This window comes from Camelina sativa, chromosome 9 (assembly GCF_030686135.1).
Source record: "Camelina sativa cultivar CO46 ecotype springtype chromosome 9, ASM3068613v1".
Taxonomy (NCBI): domain Eukaryota; kingdom Viridiplantae; phylum Streptophyta; class Magnoliopsida; order Brassicales; family Brassicaceae; genus Camelina; species Camelina sativa.
This window is the reverse complement of record NC_141888.1, coordinates 40,763,594-40,781,457: the sequence shown is the minus strand read 5'-3', so window position 1 is coordinate 40,781,457 and position 17,864 is coordinate 40,763,594. Positions and strand designations below refer to the sequence as shown.

At 38.5% G+C, this 17,864-nt stretch overlaps 3 protein-coding genes, 2 non-coding genes and 1 pseudogene across 7 annotated transcripts; 4 read left to right on the top strand and 2 right to left on the bottom strand.

The window, feature by feature from the left end:
• Nucleotides 1-33: 33 nt before the first annotated feature.
• On the bottom strand, nucleotides 34-5,761 carry LOC104714252 (ATP-dependent zinc metalloprotease FTSH 12, chloroplastic). The gene is made up of 19 exons (XM_087466228.1): nucleotides 5,080-5,761; nucleotides 4,762-4,946; nucleotides 4,424-4,650; nucleotides 3,758-4,035; nucleotides 3,451-3,528; nucleotides 3,129-3,371; nucleotides 2,907-3,047; nucleotides 2,646-2,813; nucleotides 2,441-2,553; nucleotides 2,121-2,337; nucleotides 1,955-2,026; nucleotides 1,752-1,871; nucleotides 1,540-1,656; nucleotides 1,260-1,436; nucleotides 1,022-1,141; nucleotides 849-923; nucleotides 648-755; nucleotides 467-547; nucleotides 34-383 (listed from the first exon to the last, which is right to left on the bottom strand). The coding sequence occupies exons 1-19, from the start codon at nucleotides 5,509-5,511 to the stop codon at nucleotides 306-308; spliced, it is 3,030 nt and encodes a 1,009-aa protein (XP_087322354.1). The 5' UTR covers nucleotides 5,512-5,761; the 3' UTR covers nucleotides 34-305.
• A 1,742-nt stretch (nucleotides 5,762-7,503) lies between these two features.
• On the top strand, nucleotides 7,504-9,919 carry LOC104714251 (phosphoglycerate kinase 3, cytosolic). Of its 2 annotated transcripts, none has more exons than XM_010431546.3 (7): nucleotides 7,504-7,690; nucleotides 7,826-8,047; nucleotides 8,279-8,356; nucleotides 8,457-8,717; nucleotides 8,809-9,126; nucleotides 9,238-9,396; nucleotides 9,531-9,919. In XM_010431546.3, the coding sequence occupies exons 2-7, from the start codon at nucleotides 7,853-7,855 to the stop codon at nucleotides 9,723-9,725; spliced, it is 1,206 nt and encodes a 401-aa protein (XP_010429848.1). In that variant the 5' UTR covers nucleotides 7,504-7,690; nucleotides 7,826-7,852; the 3' UTR covers nucleotides 9,726-9,919. The 2 variants fall into 2 exon arrangements, with proteins under 2 accessions (XP_010429848.1, XP_010429849.1); XM_010431547.3 differs by having other exon boundaries at nucleotides 7,564-7,690; nucleotides 7,769-8,047.
• Nucleotides 9,920-10,310: 391 nt separating this feature from the next.
• LOC147939335 (U5 spliceosomal RNA) lies at nucleotides 10,311-10,427 on the top strand. Its single transcript, XR_015567656.1, has one exon. It is a non-coding gene; the product is annotated as a U5 spliceosomal RNA (small nuclear RNA).
• A 238-nt stretch (nucleotides 10,428-10,665) lies between these two features.
• Nucleotides 10,666-10,782, top strand: LOC147939334 (U5 spliceosomal RNA). Its single transcript, XR_015567645.1, has one exon. It is a non-coding gene; the product is annotated as a U5 spliceosomal RNA (small nuclear RNA).
• Nucleotides 10,783-11,218: 436 nt separating this feature from the next.
• Nucleotides 11,219-14,305, top strand: LOC104714250 (pentatricopeptide repeat-containing protein At1g79540 pseudogene; annotated as a pseudogene). Its single transcript, XR_015566452.1, has one exon. The product of XR_015566452.1 is annotated as a pentatricopeptide repeat-containing protein At1g79540 pseudogene (transcript).
• A 485-nt stretch (nucleotides 14,306-14,790) lies between these two features.
• Nucleotides 14,791-17,454, bottom strand: LOC104714249 (cyclin-A1-2-like). The gene is made up of 11 exons (XM_087466226.1): nucleotides 17,371-17,454; nucleotides 17,039-17,240; nucleotides 16,480-16,899; nucleotides 16,294-16,386; nucleotides 16,003-16,136; nucleotides 15,835-15,910; nucleotides 15,662-15,738; nucleotides 15,539-15,572; nucleotides 15,304-15,453; nucleotides 15,086-15,220; nucleotides 14,791-14,999 (listed from the first exon to the last, which is right to left on the bottom strand). The coding sequence occupies exons 2-11, from the start codon at nucleotides 17,201-17,203 to the stop codon at nucleotides 14,937-14,939; spliced, it is 1,347 nt and encodes a 448-aa protein (XP_087322352.1). The 5' UTR covers nucleotides 17,204-17,240; nucleotides 17,371-17,454; the 3' UTR covers nucleotides 14,791-14,936.
• Between the last annotated feature and the right edge of the window lie 410 nt (nucleotides 17,455-17,864).

The window sequence follows — 17,864 nt, the reverse complement described above, 5'->3', positions numbered from 1 at the left end:
TATCTTTGCAAAGATGAAAAATGTGCAGATATATAGAATCAAAGCTGGAACTTTCCAGATACTTTATGATTGGAACTTATACACCAGTGATGTATCATCAAATACAGACATACAGTACAAAATTCGGCTGGGATAGTATGAATTCTAGACCTAAACTGATGATGGTGGGCAAAACAAGTAATCTCATCTGCAAAAATTCAAAGCTCTTTTAAGATGAATTTTCGAAATTGATGGAACCTTTTGTGGCTCTTCTCTATTGAAGACGTTGGGAACAATCCTGTAGTGACAGCAGAAGAGCAAAGCTTCTAGCATCTGTGGAGTGGGGCAGGACGTAGATCAACTGGCTGATAGCTCACTCGATCCTTGTGAGGCAAAAGTTCCTCCTGAAAAGTCAATGAAAGAATGTGAGACACTTTAGAATGAGATCTAGAGCTGAGTATCAACAAGAAGATGATATATAAACTACATCGTCTGCGTTTATCTGGAAGGGCTTCACAAAATCTTCAAACATTAACGGAGAAAGACCCTTGATCTTCTCTTCAACTTCCTACAAAATGAAAGGAAATATCTTAAGAGTTAAGACTAAGAGAATCCAAGCTAATAGATTATCATATTTCATATCGTCATAGAAGTATCAGAAAGTGTACCAATCCAGTAATTCTTGATTTTTCCAATAACTCTCTGGTGATCAAGTCCAGAATGTGTCTGTTTGCTCTCAGAGCATTCATCGCAAGTTCTTCAGTCTCCTCAATATACTGTTACCAACATTCAAATTCCATATATATGTTTCAAGCTCCACATGGGAGAGTCTAAATCAAATAAGGTATGCCGAGTCAAAGATAGATTACCCTTGTCAACTCCCGCGTGAATAGCTCGGATACTTCAACTGACATATCTGCTGGCATTACATGAGGATGATCCCACTGATAATTTATCACGAAGTAGAAAAGAACGTGATGAACTACCGAGAATGTGAGAGATCAGTAAAAATGGGAAAGTATCAGTCTCTTAATGTATGTACCCGGTATTTTATCAGCTCGCCATCTGGGTTATCCGGTAAATCCACCATTCCAATCTTTTTTACCAGTTGAGTGAGACCTAATCTCGCATTTTGGGGGCTAATCACCATCTCCCTGGCAATCTGAATTATAATGTCAGTTCAAAAGAGACTAAAGATTAAAGTAACTCACTCAAGCACTTTGCAGATATATGCAGGTTACATAGACTTAGTAATTAGTTAGACGAGAGAGAGCACTTACCTTTGTTATCTTCTCCAGGTCATCTTTTCCTCCATCAGTGACATCATCGCCAAAAACCACACGTTCAGCACAACGTCCACCATGAGCTACCACCATTTGCATTTTCATATAACCAAACGTGGTATAACCTTGGTCTACCATGTCTTCGCGTGGATAGAAAACCGATACAGCAGATTCCTGTATAATATAAGAGAAGAGTTTAGTTAATCCATTCTTATACTGTGTTGAGTATTCAGACACCACTATCATTACAATTGAAAAAGAAGTATTTGAAACAGACCTTGCCACCAGGAAGGAGCTGCGAAAATGCATGCCAGTCAAATCGAGGAAACAAATGAGCCAATACTATATGACCAGCCTCATGAACAGCCAGAAGTCTCTTCTTTTCGTATGATACCTAATATTACATAAGCTTCAACGGTAAGGGATTCTTTTTAGCTTTGGGGCATAGTATGATGTGAGATAAAAAGTACAAAGGATGTCGGTACGGACACTTTGTTCACATTTCTGTTGCTCTTCCTCTGTAAGAAGCACACCCATACCCTCGAGCAGTTGTTTATCTAACACATCAACAATGTCTTGCTGATATATGTAAGAACGTCCCTTCCTTACCTGTAAAATGGAATTAGGAACCTTAACAATTCAATAATGCTCCTCTAAATATTGCATATTATAGACAAAAGAATATGACATACCGACATAATAGCTGCTTCGTTAACAAGATTTCGGATATCTGCTCCGGAAAAGCCAACAGTCCGAAAAACAAGCTGGACGTTGAAAGGGAGATTGCTATTATGAATGAGTAAACACCCGTCTAAGGCATATTATTGAGATTGAAAAAATAGCATGAAAACTACTTGCCTTCCCAAAGTCTATATCTTCTGCAAGGTTCTTCCCGGTACTGTGAACTCCAAATATTTGCACCCTTTGTTTTGCATCAGGCAAACCAATATACAGCCGACGGTCAATACGTCCAGAACGGACAAACTCAAGGTCGAGTTCATCAGGTCTATTGGTGGCACATATAAATATCACAGCTTGTCTCAAGGAAAACCTATCGATACCTGTCTTTTCCTTCCTGCAGGTGGTACAACTTTTAGTATGAAAACCTTGACAAAAACCCGATGAAGCCATGTACAAAGATCTCATTGAAATTTCTAAACAACAAAGTAGATTCTTACTCCCCGTCGAGCTGCGCAATTAAAGCTTCAAAAGTTGCTCTTCTTCGTGGATCTTTTCTAGCATGCCTACCAGCAATAGCATCTATTTCATCCACAAACACAAAAGCAGGTGCCTGGAGATAATATATAAATATTAGATCCACAACAATAGTGTGAGTAGAAGACTACCGCATGAGCTTTTAAAACACATAACTAAGAGCCTTACATTTCGTCTCGCGATTGAAAACATCTCATTGATTTTTGCAGCACCACTTTTTTCACTGTCTGTAAACTCCGCACCCGATGCAAACACAAATGGCAGCCCACTTTCCTTCGCAAGTGTTCGCGCAAAAAGTGTTTTTCCAGTTCCAGGAGGTCCAGAAAGAAGCACACCCTGACTCAAAAATAAAAACAGTGGGGAACTTGAGCTTTTAGTCAGTTAAATGGAATAAAAGCCACATGTTAATTGGGGTCAAGAATAATTTACCCTGACAAAAGCCACATCTTTTTCATAGTATTGCATTGGGTTCCCCATGTATATCATTAGCTCATCAAGAAGATCCCAGACATCACCGCCTAGTACCACTTCTTTATACATTGATTTTGTCTCACTGACATCTCCAACCGGCTGTATGATGATTAAAACTCATCAATAGAACTATGAACATGTTGGAAGAAGGTCACATTAACAAAGAAGCAAAAAAGATACCATTATAAAATTTTCCGCATAAGCCATATCAAACAGCTGATTATACTTCTTATAGAGGAAACGCTTGGATGTGATGAGGAGAAGCATGGCAGATTCTCTTATAAACCATAAAATTAGTATTCCCGGCAGAAGTGCAATGAACACTTTCATGAAGTAGTGGATCTGCCTCTTCTGAAGAAGATCCACCTCAACTCCAGCGTTGCAAATAGTCTCAAACAAGTAAGGATCTAAGGGAATATCAACCTAGAAAGAAAAAAGGATATGAAATCTGGAATGTACACCAATCAGTTTCAGTACAAGTAATTACAAATATTCAACTTACGATATATTCTAGAGGGAAACCTTCTTTCATGGTCACATATAATCTCTTTAGGTCTTCCGTGAAGACAACAGCTGCCACCTGTTAGAAACACACAGCGATTGTCGTGCCAACATTAGCTCAAAAAGGGATCTATCATCCAATCACGTCCAGCTTCAAAATTAATTGCTTTGGAAAAAGAATATTTTCATCATATTTTATCTCAAATATATACCCTGTCATTTGTTATCAATTAAAAAATTCAATCTTGGGTATAAAAACATGCTGCTCACAATCCTAAGCTGGACACGAGTATAGGTTAGAGCTGTACCTCAGAAGAATCAAGCTTCTGAAGAAAGTAGGTATAGGGAAGCTTAGGGCGATATCGCCACCATCTCTTTGAAATCCAGAGAGCTCTAGTTCCTTCAGTTTCAGATCTCTTTTCAATAACATCTTTGCGAAGACTTTTCTCTACCTCCTTCATATCAAATTCGACAACATACTTTGCCGCTGCGGAGTTTAACTGCTCTGATAATTTTTCTCTTTCTAACATTTCCTTCCAATTTGCAAGCCTTTCCCGCCAAGTACCTACACTGACTCCATTTTCACCTATCATATAAGAATACAATAAAGGGATTAGATGGCTAAAAGCAAAGGTTACTAAAGCTAGTCTATGAGGAATCTAAAATGCTGCTCTGCGAGAAACTCGATCAGTGAGAGAGACTAGGTCGTCAAAAAAACAGGTTTTGCACAATAAATCACTTATTGTTTTGTCTTCAGCATTCCCCCTACTAGAAAGGTATACAGAACTCTTCTACATTACATCACGAATCAGCCACAAAATTTAAAATTTCCGTTTCAGGATGGTAGAAGAAAACGGGTTTTAATATATCTTATCATATATTCAAGAAACAGTGATGGCAATATTAATCACAAAGCTATGCTCATATTATAAGATGCAAATCAGATGTATCCATCTTAATGAATGTATACTGACCAGAGACACCCAGATCTTGGCTTAGTTTCTTCTTTGCCTCTGTCTGAATCCTAGCATTTCTATCAATTATTTTCTTGAGCGATCCCTCAGTGGTCTCTAGATCCTCATCCCACGCATTTTCTCCAACATAAGAACTATCGTGGACAAGTGTTCCATCAGGCCCTTCGATAAACCTTTTTAGTTTCAAGCCTTTTGGTGTTGTTTTCCTCCACATATTTCTCTTAAACCTGAAACACAAGCCTAAATCAGAACATTCTAGGAAATCAAATAAACAAAAGTTGGTTTAATCCTCCCACCCTTGACGCTCTACATGCCTCCATAGCTGAGCAAGTACTTACTTTTCTATATTGCCAGGAGATGGCTCGGGGATCAAAGCCTCCATAAAAGACTCTGTTAATTCTTTTCTTTCTCGTTCAATCCTGGGAGCTTGGATGGCAACATAAACTCTTTGACAAGAAAATAACAGCGCAAAAGCATATATCACCAAGGCAGCAAGTCTTTTACCATCCCAGTTCCTGATGTCCTGAAACAAAATATTAAGAATCTTCATCAGTCTCCAAAACTCTGCTTCCGTTAGATCAACAACATAAGAAAATTAGGAAACGATTGTTCCTCAATGTTTCAGAATACAAGCAGAATAGCTGAAATAGACTTACCTTCCAATGCTCCCACTTGTTCCAATCAATAAAGGAAGGCACTGTCTCAGTCTTAAAACGAGTCAACTGGTGCTGGCCCTTCTGCACACTATCCTTAACTTGACCCACATAGTCATCCACTCTCGCAGTTGTTTCTTCCGAGTCAAACCCAGTTTCCTTCTTCACAGACTCTCCAATGTTCTCCCCTATCCTCTCCGCACCAACGCGAAGAGACTGCATCAATCTAACCCACGAAAAGCCTCCGTCGTTGTTATTAGACGAAGACCCACCACTACTTTGAGACGCATGAACTCGAAAGAGCTGTTTTTTCCGGGTAACTCCTAGTCCATACTTGGCCGGAAACCGAACAAGACCAGAACTTTGAGGTCTTTTCAACAATTGACTCGATGAAGAGATAAGCGGATTCGGCTTATACGAAATTGCAAACTCCATTAATGAAACGTTAAAGTTCAAAAGAGAACAAAACCAGTCGCATTTGAGGATTCTCCCGGTTATAGAGCTCTCTCTCTGCTGAATTTACGGATATGGTAGTGAGAACTAACCATTCGACTCTCCGGCAAGGCTTACGCTTCTCTCCGGCAAGAAGGTTTTATCTACACTGATCCGTCGTCGTTGAGCTTCTCGTGCTTTTTTAGTTTGAAGGAGAAAGATGATGACGCTTAAACTCAGAGGCTCGAGCCCTAGTAAATATGTAACTGGGCTAGGCCCATTAAGGTCAATATCCGATTCCATGTAGATTCCGATTCCGATTGATTTTCTTCCACTAGGTTTTGATCTTTTTTTTTGTGCAAATTTGATTGATTTCTCCGTCAATATGATCTCGGTGGTTTATTTTAATTTATGTAAATTCAAATTTTATATCAATTTTTCTAAGTGGTGTAAAGTGTAAACTAATACAAATTTGTGTCAATTTGATTGAAATGATGCTAAACAAATTAATTAACACATCATTTGTTATATTTGATGTTAAATTATTTATTGTGTCATTTGCTAATAAATAATTTCAACGAGTCTCATTTATATTTTTGATGTTATCCTACTATATTAATTGAGAAGTACAAAATTAAAAATAACCTTAAAAAGTGTAAAAAATTACATATAATTGCCATTAGAAATTGTTAAATAAAGGCTAAAACTGGTGAGACTATAAAAGATAATTAGTAATTATTAAAAATTAAAAATCCTACTATATTAATTAACCAAAATTGCGGGGTTACATAGATAATCAATTCATTTAATTTAAATACATAAACCAAAAAATCTAAACCAAAAAAATATTCCCTTAACAAAATCTTTATCCTCTTAACAAAAAAATATCAAGCCATGAATTTTTAAAAAGCTAAGTTCTTTCAAACGTGTCTATAATCAAAGGTTTAAACTATTTATTCATTGTTACAGCCTCAGTTTTTTTTAATGTCATTTTTTCAATGAGCATATTAAAAATTGAAAAATTGCTAAGATTCTAAACCAACAATTAAATCATTATAAATAATTTAATTAATAAACTATTTTTGCAAATTTTTTTAAAATAAAATATTCAGCCCGCGGTCTACCGCGGGTTACTACCTAGTTTAATAGATGTAAAACAACCTTTGTTTTGTTGTAAATCTACTATTCTTTCACAGTCCTAGAAACCTTCCATCTTGAGAAGACGTGGGATACCATGACCATGGTGATGAGTTGGTAGCAGTAGTGAGATGATTTCGTAGAAAATATATATCTAAAAAATAAATAAGTAACAAAATTTTTATAACAAAATATGTAACTTATTGAATAAATTGATTATTTAATAATTTATATTACATAAATATTGTTTTAAATAAGTATTTTTCTGTACCAAAAATTATAAATATTTTTTTAATTATTGTTTTATAGCTTTCTTAATTCACTCCAGTCTTCCACTGTCTAAAAATGCAAAATATATATATATTATTTAGACTCAGTTATAAAGATAAATATTATCCGAGATGATTAATTCAAAACTAAAGATGCTTTTTCAATATAATTGATGAAGTCATATATTAAAAACATATGGGAGAAATGATTCAATTATACCAATATAGGTGAACCAAAACCTAAGTTATATGTATTTACAAATTCACAACAATTTGTTTATAAGAAATTAGTATAACATATATAAAATAGAGATATGTTAATTAACTATATAATGATAAATGATACATGATTAGAATAATATGAATAAGTGAATAATATATAGGCAGTAGTACTAATATCACAACAATTTGTTTTTAATAAATTAGTATAATAACATATACTTATAAAATAGAGATATGTTAATTAATTATATACTGATAAATAATACATGATATATTAATAAGTGAATAAGATGACGACGCTTAAATTCCAAGAGGCTCGAGCCCTGGTAATTACATAATTGGGCTAGGCCCATTAGAAAAATAAACCGTGGAATCCAAGGAGAGATACAGTGGCAGAATGGTAATAATAGTAAAGAAATTTCTTGGGGTGTTGTCCAAGCTGGTTTTTATATAATAGTGGTCTCTCGCTTCTCGAAAGATCCACCAACTCTCTTTTTATTTTTCTTGTAACGTTCGATCGATCATCTTGTCCGTCTTTCATTACAGCCACTCATGTGAGTATATTCTCTAATTGTTTCCCTTAAGATTCTTTCCTCTTAACGATTCCGATTGATTTTTTTTTTCTCGATTAGGTTTTGAGCTAATTATCTAGATCTGTATCTCCTACTTTGTTCGATTTCTCCGTACAGTGTTTTTATCTTAAAGAAGAATCAACTATGGCGACGAAGAGAAGCGTTGGAACTTTGAAGGAAGCGGATCTGAAGGGAAAGAGTGTGTTCGTGAGGGTTGATCTCAACGTTCCTTTGGATGATAACTCTAACATCACCGATGATACCAGGATTCGTGCCGCTGTTCCCACCATCAAGTATCTTATGGGAAACGGATCTAGGGTTGTTCTCTGCAGTCACTTGGTATGACATCTCTCTTCTCCACTTTCACTTGCTTGCTTGAATTTTGATCTGATCTGTTTATCTCTAGAGCCATGCGGGAACGATGAATTTGGTTTTGATTGGATGAATTTGCTTAACTAAGTAATTGACTGTGGGAACGATGCAATCAAGTTATATTCTGTTAAGTTCATGTGGTCAGTAAGATGATTCTAGGAATTATTGAATATTTCTGATCTCTGTTTTATGTTTTAGGGCCGCCCCAAAGGTGTTACTCCAAAATACAGCTTGAAGCCTCTTGTGCCGAGATTATCTCAACTTCTTGGTGTTGAGGTTTGTTCTTCTTCTTCCTCTAGGTTTGCAAGGTTTATGAACAGCAGCCTTTAACTACTCTGTTCTGAACTCTCTCTCTCTCTATCTCTTGTGTTAATAGGTTGTAATGGCAAACGACTCTATTGGTGAGGAAGTCCAGAAGTTGGTTGCTGGACTACCAGAAGGTGGTGTTTTGTTGTTGGAGAATGTGAGGTTCTATGCGGAAGAAGAGAAGAATGATCCTGAATTTGCAAAGAAGCTTGCTGCTCTTGCTGATGTCTACGTTAATGATGCTTTCGGAACTGCTCACAGAGCTCATGCTTCCACTGAGGGAGTTGCCAAATATTTGAAGCCTTCAGTTGCTGGTTTCCTCATGCAGAAGGTATTTAAATTTTGCGTCATTATAAGGGTGTCTTCTTAGATGAGTCTCTTTATTTACTGATCAGACTAATTTTTTGGTTTGTTGTGTCTAGGAACTTGATTACCTTGTCGGAGCTGTGGCAAACCCCAAGAAGCCTTTTGCTGCCATTGTTGGAGGCTCAAAGGTTTCAACAAAGATTGGTGTGATTGAGTCGCTCTTGTCCTCAGTTGACATCCTCCTGCTCGGTGGAGGTATGATTTACACTTTCTACAAGGCACAAGGATACTCAGTCGGATCTTCCCTTCTGGAAGAGGACAAGCTTGACTTGGCCAAGTCACTCATGGAGAAGGCAAAGGCCAAAGGTGTCTCTCTCTTGCTCCCAACCGATGTGGTTATTGCTGACAAGTTCGCTCCCGATGCTAACAGCAAGGTAACTGTCACATTCATTGTGGTTGGCTCTCAATGGGTCTTGAATGAAAATAAAACCTTTGTGCACTCATCTGGCCTATTTAAAGCTGACACAATTATCTAACTCTTGCAGATAGTGCCAGCCAGTGCCATCCCAGATGGGTGGATGGGTCTAGATATTGGTCCAGACTCCATCAAGACATTCAGCGAAGCTCTGGACACAACCAAAACCATCATCTGGAATGGTCCCATGGGTGTTTTTGAATTCGAGAAGTTTGCAGCTGGAACTGAGGTATGAGCAACTAAACACACATAAACCCCACTTACCCTTTTTATCAAAATCCATCCGTCTTCAGCATGTCTGTTTGTTGACCAAAGAAACCCAACTTAACTAACCCAATCTCTCTTGTCTTGTTTCACCATCAGGCTGTAGCAAAGCAGCTTGCAGAACTAAGCGGAAAGGGAGTAACCACAATCATTGGAGGAGGTGACTCTGTGGCTGCTGTCGAGAAGGTTGGTTTGGCTGACAAGATGAGTCACATCTCTACCGGTGGTGGTGCTAGTTTGGAGCTTCTTGAGGGCAAGCCACTTCCAGGAGTTCTCGCTCTAGACGAGGCTTGAGAAACCTCACGTTGGATTTCTCCTCTCTTTTGTGTTGTTATATGTATAACAAGTTGTCTGGTTTTGCTCATGGCCAGACGAGCAAGCGATTAGTATTGTCGGCTTGAAATTTCTGTCTGCGGCTCTGTTTCTTATGAGTTTTTAGTTTGGGGCCTATTTTAATAAAAAGAGCTGAAACTCTGATTAGCAGTCTCCTCCATACTTGATCAGTTGCATAGCTCGTCGTTTCATTATATTCTGGATGCTTTATCTCTTGGCTACATATGTTCATTTAAAACAAAACATGATCGTTGTAAAACAGAACATGATCGTTAAGGACGTAAGAGATTAGCTTAACCTGTGAGTGAGACAAAGATTCGGGTTCCATTTCCATTACAGTTAACAACTGAATGAAAGTTATGTTCAGAAAACAGAGTAATAAAAAGATGTAATGGAATCGGTAAAATGGAGAAAAACAGAATAGCCCGGCTAGTTACGAATCTCCGGCCCAGTGAAGTCATTTGTCCCACATCGAATGAAAGCAATATTAGACGTCGAAGGATTCATGTATAAAAGAATCAAATGGTTCTCCATACTGTCTCATGGAGCCATGTAGTGAGCACAGAGCGAACTATTCTTTCGCCTTTTACTAAAGAATACCGTGTGCTCTCTACGATCAATGGCATACACCTATTTTTGGAGGAGTAACTTCATTCGAAGTTTGCTCCATTATTAATCAGTTCGATAATTTTCATTAGACTTTATGTAACAAGTTCGGAATCACACTAGTTTATGTCTAAAAACAGTTTCGATGAATATTAAATTTAGACACGAGAAAGGCCCAGTAGTTGGCCCAAGAACGACATAAGAAAAATAGTCCCACATCGGATGGAACAGAAACTCGACGTCGAAGGATTTACGTATAAAAGGCACTGGTGCACACAACTTACAGAACTCATGGAGCCGTGTGGTGAGCACAAAGCGAACTATTCTTTCGCCTTTTACTAAAGAATACCGTGTGCTCTCCACGCCAAACGGCATACACCTATTTTTGGAGGAGTAACTTCACCTGAAGTTTGCTCCATTAATTCCTCAGTTCATCAATTGTATAATTGATAAATCATTTCACTTCTCCAAACTTACATAATGACTTTAGTTATGTGGAGTTTTCAGGAGTGATAAAATGACCCGATCGCTGGGTTTGACAATTTACTTCGATTTGTTACCACAGAAAATAAAGAATCCATTGTAGATAGATTACCTTAACCGAAGGTTTTCAGATCAGTTAGTGCTGCACAATTGTACCGGTTAACTGGTCGGTTGTCAAACTCTTGAAAGTTATCTGTTTTGTATGATTTTCAAGAGATAAGAGAATTACACTGGCATAATAAAGCTTTTAAACATCTATTATGAACTTAGAAGATGTGTATGAATTTATTTGTTTGTTTTGTATTAAGCATTTTTGAGTTTTCTAATTAATTACGGTGTGATGCGCCAATTTTTATTCTGTACCAAAAACCGGGACGTCTCGATACCGGTTTACCCATAAACCGGGTGAAGTCGATCCAGAGATTGCTCCGATGGCAGAAAACCCTTGACGATGAAAAGAAAGCCGTCTCCTTCCCATCTTCAGTGATTCTCTTCCATTCCATCTTTAATCGGAGAAGCATTTGAAATCTCTTCAGATCACCGGAAGTTCTGTGAGATTACTCTCGCGTCTAATCCCTCCGACCAATCCAAGTGAAGGTGGGGCGCAGTATTGCATCCCATTTCTTCTTATCTCAATTGGTGTTCTTCATCTGTTGTCAGTCATGGGATCCAATCCCCTTGTAAAACCCTAAGTTTTGCATTCTATGAACTCCCGAACAATGAGATTTGGTTTCTCACCCGATTCGCATTTGCTATGAAACCACAGATGTTATTTCGATCAGTCATTCAGTTCTATTCAAAGCCGTCATGGATGATGCAACGTTCCTACTCTTCCGGTAACTCGGAATTCAATATCTCAGGCGAGGTCATCAGTATCTTATCCAAGAAGAAACCCATAGAGCCAGCTTTGGAGCCGCTTGTTCCGTTTCTCTCGAATAGAATCATCACATCTGTAATCAAAGATGAGGTGGTCAATCCACGATTAGGATTCCGTTTCTTTATATGGGCGTCGAGAAGAGAGCGTCTCAGGAGCCGAGAGTCTTTTGGTTTGGTCATTGATATGCTCTCTCAAGATAATGGTTGCGATCTTTATTGGCAGACCTTGGAGGAGCTCAAATCTGGTGGTGTCTCTGTCGTTTCTTATTGTTTCTGCGTTTTGATCTCAGCTTATGCTAAGATGGGTATGGCGGAGAAGGCTGTGGAAACGTTTGGAAGGATGAAGGAGTTTGATTGTAGACCCGATGTGTTCACGTACAACGTGATATTGCGAGTCATGATGCGTGAAGAGGTCTTTTTTATGTTGGCTTTTGCTGTGTACAATGAGATGCTCAAGTGCAATTGTTCACCTAATCTATACACGTTTGGTATTTTGATGGATGGGTTGTATAAGAAAGGGAGAACCACTGATGCACAGAAGATGTTCGACGATATGACTGGTAGAGGGATTTCGCCTAACAGAGTTATCTATACGATTCTCATTTCAAGTTTGTGTCAGAGGGGAAGTGCTGAGGATGCTAGAAAGCTATTTTACGAGATGAAAGCGAGCGGTAACTCTCCTGATTTCGTCGCACACAATGCTTTGCTTGATGGGTTTTGTAAATTAGGTCGGATGGTTGAAGCATTTGAGCTGTTGCAGCTTTTTGAGGAAGATGGTTTTGTGCTTGGTCTTCGAGGTTATAGCAGTTTAATTGATGGATTGTTCAGAGCTAGTAGATACACTCAAGCATTTGAGTTGTATGCAAATATGATGAAGAAGAATATCAAGCCTGACGTCATTTTGTACACGATTTTGATTCAAGGGTTATCTAAAGCAGGTAAGATTGGGGATGCATTGAAGCTGTTAAGCAGCATGGCAAGTAAGGGGATTAGCCCGGATACCTACTGCTACAATGCTGTTATAAAGGCTCTGTGTGAGAGGGGGCTTTTGGAAGAGGCTCGGTCCCTCCAACTCGAGATGTCAGAAACTGAATCCTTCCCTGATGGGTGCACGCACACTATTCTCATTTGTAGCATGTGCAGGAATGGGCTGGTTAGGAAAGCTGAAGAAATTTTTGTGGAGATTGAGAAGAGTGGTTGTTCTCCTTCGGTTGCTACGTTTAATGCTTTAATCGATGGACTGTGCAAGTCCGGTGAGCTCAAGGAAGCCAGGTTATTGCTGCATAAAATGGAGGTGGGGAGACCTGCTTCCTTGTTTCTAAGGCTTTCGCACAGTGGAAACCGGAGTTTTGACAACATGGTTGAATCCGGTTCGATTCTCAAGGCATACAGGGATCTTGCACATTTTGCTGATACCGGGAATTCTCCAGACATTTATACTTACAATGTTCTTATAAACGGGTTCTGCAGAGCGGGAGACATTGACGGTGCTCTCAAGCTTCTTAATGTGCTTCAAGTGAAGGGTTTATCCCCTGACAGCGTCACTTACAACACTCTCATCAACGGACTTTATAGAGTCGGCAGAGAAGAAGAAGCTTTTAAAATCTTCTACGCTAAAGATGATTTTAGACACAGTCCAGCGGTTTACAGATCGCTCATGAAATGGTCATGTCGGAAAAGAAAGGTCTTGGTGGCTTTTAGTCTATGGATGAAATACCTAAAGAAAATATCTTGTCTGGATGATGAAACAGCTAAGGAGATTGAACAGTGTTTCAAGGAAGGGGAAACCGAGAGAGCTTTAAGACGACTTATTGAATTGGATACCAGAAAAGACGAGTTAACTTTAGGACCTTACTCAATATGGCTGATCGGGTTATGCCAAACAGGGAGATTTCAGGAGGCCATGATGGTATTTTCAGTTTTAAGGGAGAAGAAGATCCTCGTCACACCTCCGAGTTGTGTCAAATTGATTCATGGACTCTGCAAAAGAGAACAACTTGATGCAGCAATAGATGTGTTCTTATACACTCTAGATAACAACTTCAAGCTGATGCCTAGTGTTTGCAACTACCTCCTATGCTCCCTCCTGCAGTCAAGAGAAAAAATGGAAACTGTTTCTCAACTTATAAACAGGATGGAGCGTGCAGGGTACGATGTTGACTCGATGCTTCGATTCAAGCTTTTGAAACTTCATAGACATAGAAAGCAGGTCATGATATATCCTTAGGTAATGAAATGATATGTAAAGGTTTTATCTGCATCCGGATTCAGTGGCGCGGGGGTTTTGTCGAGAAGAGAAATTTGAGTTATGAATCAATCTCGTTTACCTTAACATTACATTAGAGTAGAAGAATCTCTGGAACCAGAAGCTCTTGGGGAAAAATGACAAGACCGAGTGTAAGCAAGCAGGTCAAAAGGAAAAAAAAAAACGAGGTTATACGTAAATGCTTTGTATGCTTTATTTATAGAGTCGTTCTTGAAGATTTCCTTATATTTTTCAGTTCTTATTTGTACACTGATTTGTTTTGTATGATGATGTTAAATCTCTTTGAAATAAAGGACTAAACATGTCTGAATCTCTCTGGTCTCCTTCCGAAACATGTCCCAAAATGTCTATATGCACAGCTTATCCGTATTACATCTTTCCTGCATCACTGAGCCCTTAATTGGCTTCTTCATATCGGAAAAGTAAACTGCCTGTATTACCTATTTGATTCTTCATTGTGGGCTAATCAAGATATTCTTCACAAGCTTTGGTCAAAGACAAAAGGGCAGCTGCTGAAATTCGAGCTGGAAAGGGCTTTATAAAACCCTGGCCCAGATCCATCTGACGTGGCATCGCCAAGGGCTTTTCCCAAGAGTCAGTATCTCAGAGTGGCAAAACGACAAAAGATCACAGTGCGGCCGACCAATCATGGGCCTGAACGTGTCTTTTGCATTCCACGTCCAAATCTCAACCCTTCCTTTTCATATGCCATGTCAGCTTCTTATTTTTTTGTTTTCTGTTACAGAATTTGAAGCAAAAATCTCGTTGTATCGATCACTATCACTATCCTCAGTGTTTTTGGACGCAATACTTTATATATTGATTGGTAGTATTATTCGTCTACACATCTACTGAACTGAATACATTTGCTTCACCCAATGAGTTTTTATCAACAAATACCTACAAGACAAGAGTGGAAGAAAAAAGAAGATACCGAGAGCCTAGCAAAGGAATAGCTCTTGCGGTAGTGATGTGGGGCAAAGCTTTTTTGCTGCAAACTTGTACTGCCAGGATAAGAAAAAAGAGAGTAAGCACTTCAGACATTTATTTATAACAATTCGTAATAAAGAAAGTGGAGTGTTTTTTTTACGTTGTGTTGACTGTACTTCTTTCTGACTGCAACTACATCAGATGAGGGATTCCCATGACACAACTGAAGAAGATCCTTCACGCATGCTTCCATATGTGTAGCCTTGTAGGATGTGTAATGCTCTAACGTAGCGTTCTGTAAAAACCACCAATTTAACAGGATTCAATAGAACACAGAGTTGCAATAAAGTTAACTACTGAGATAAGCAGTGGTCATACCCATGGTTTTCTTGAAGGGTGTAGTATGTGTTGTGTCAAGAAAACTGCAGAGGCTGCAACGAGTGATGGAGTGTATCGTAGCATAGCGTAATCTAACAGCGATAATTCGGTGAGATAGCAGGCTAGATACTCGGACAGCAGTGATGGTACCTAATACAACAACCAGTCAGCAACGTATATAACACATCACCCATTTCCTAGAAAGCTCATCTTTAATTTTCATATAACAGTATACCTCCTTTCCGCCTTGAGCAGCACGAAGAAAGCGCCTAACCACCATTTTTACAAGTTTAGATCAGCAAAGAACCACAAAAAAAAAATGATGACTGAAGTCAACATCAAAATGACCAGAAGCTACCTCAAGAAACAGTTTGCTGTTGGAGTTGTTAATTCGAACTTCAAGTAGTTCAGAACAGAAGACTCCATCTCCAAAAGCTATTAGAAAGCATAAAGGTTAACGACTTATTACGAGCATATATATCAAAACCATGATATAAGCAGGGTTAGTCCAGGGAAGACCAAAACACAAACCTCGTTTTTTAAGTATGTGTTATCAGTGATGTAACAAAAATCCTCCACTTGGGGCACACACACTTCTTCGTATTTTCTGGAATTCCAGTTTTATCTACTGATTAGAAATTGCATACTACAGAAGAAGAAAAAGGATGAAGCCAAAGGGTAAATATCAATATTTCTTACGATGCTATCATCATGCAGGCAACACCAAGTAACTGCAGATTTTGCTTGGTTATTACAATCCCCGTAAGATACCGATCTACATAGTTCACTGCCAAGAATAACGTCTCAGACGAAAGCCGATACTCTTCAGCAACCTATTATGAAAATCAAGAGAACAGCTTTGTAACACTTTACATTACCTACCAGTGACAATTCTATAATACGCTTTCCCCATTACTAAACTTATTGCCTTTATCAATGTAAACTTAATATCTTGCAATTAAATGAACCAGGATTCATCAAAAAGCTTACCTCCACGAGCCAGTCAATCAGTATAGAACGCATACTAGCATTGATGTTTGGCTGAATTCTTTCCATGTAATCCAGAGCCGGTCTTTTTTCTAACTGCAGAGAAGAAGAATAACCAAATTTTTTTAAGACGTTTCAGAAACAGAATCAAGTCAAACTGTGGCAGGGTAAAAACTACAACAATCCTACCTCGGATACACGCAAATGCTGGTAGATATCAGAAGCAAAGACACCACAAAGCTGTGGATCCATCAAGTTACTATCAATGTTCACAATCTTATCATCATTCCCAAAATCACTGTTTGATGACTCTGCATACTCCGGGAGAGCAATAGTACTGCTCTCGACCATGTATTCAACTTTGGGACTCTCCAAAGAGTCATGAGTGGATCTTAACTGATCTGATTGAGTGGGAGAGGCATCCAAGGATGATAGAGGTGGTGATGAAGATAGAAGATTAACATCGATTTGAGGCAATTCTGTGTCTTCGCAAGGAACGATTACGTTTGATTTCGCGATTGGCTTTGGAGGTAAACCGCAATTCCAGTTACGAGACAAAGTAGGCTTTGGTGGTTTCTTCAATTGGCCAATCTTATTCGAACAATGCACCTTCAGAGATGTAAACAATTCACAGATTAAAGACTTCAATTTCCAGGATAAACCCTAAAAACTACGATTCGCGACGAACAAACACCGGAATTGAAATGGAAAACAAAAACGAAGAAGAGAGAATCCAAGGTAAACTTACCAGAGTAGACGACGATGTAGAAATTTTCGAGCCAGGCTTCTGGTTTGTGATGTCGCCAAGGGGAGCACGACGGTTACTAACATCGCGGAGTGAGGAGGTTCGAGTCTTGGCTAAGTTCGGACGAGGGATCGGATTCTCCTGGGATAGTTTCCTCGAGGAAGACATCGTCCACGAAGAAATTGGAAATCTCCGGCTCGGCGTTCTGTTAAAGAATAAAACCAACACTTCTTCAATAACCAAAGTTACTTTCAATTCTAATTCACAATAACACTTCAATCGAGCTGACGTTCGTGAAACGAGAGAGCCGATATCTCAAATGATGAAGACCTTACCAAGAGATCTAGATCGAATTGAGTACAAACCCAGACTCTAAAGGAAAAAGAGAGAAATTTCAAATTTGAAAAAATGTCCAGTTAGATTCTAAACAATGGAGTCTTCGCATATAAAGCTCCTTCTTCGGGTCAACAGTCAACAACGACTACAATTCAAATTGGACCAATCAAAACCTCTTTATTTAGACACGTCAGCTGCAAAGAATGTCAATTCAAATTGAAGACAACATAGGACGACGTGCTCGTGTATATCTTTGAATAATATTTACACATCTACTTTAGACTACTATAGTCTTAAAGAAATCACAATCAGTAAGACCAATATTAAAGTAATCAAAGTTAAGGATTAGAAACTAACCTTCAAAAACATACACTCTATGCTACTATTAAACTCGTCTACAGGATAGTACATGTCATTTGGTATATCCTGCAGTTTATTGAAAACACAATTTAAATGACATTTGTAACCAGCGAATTTACATGCACATCTTGTA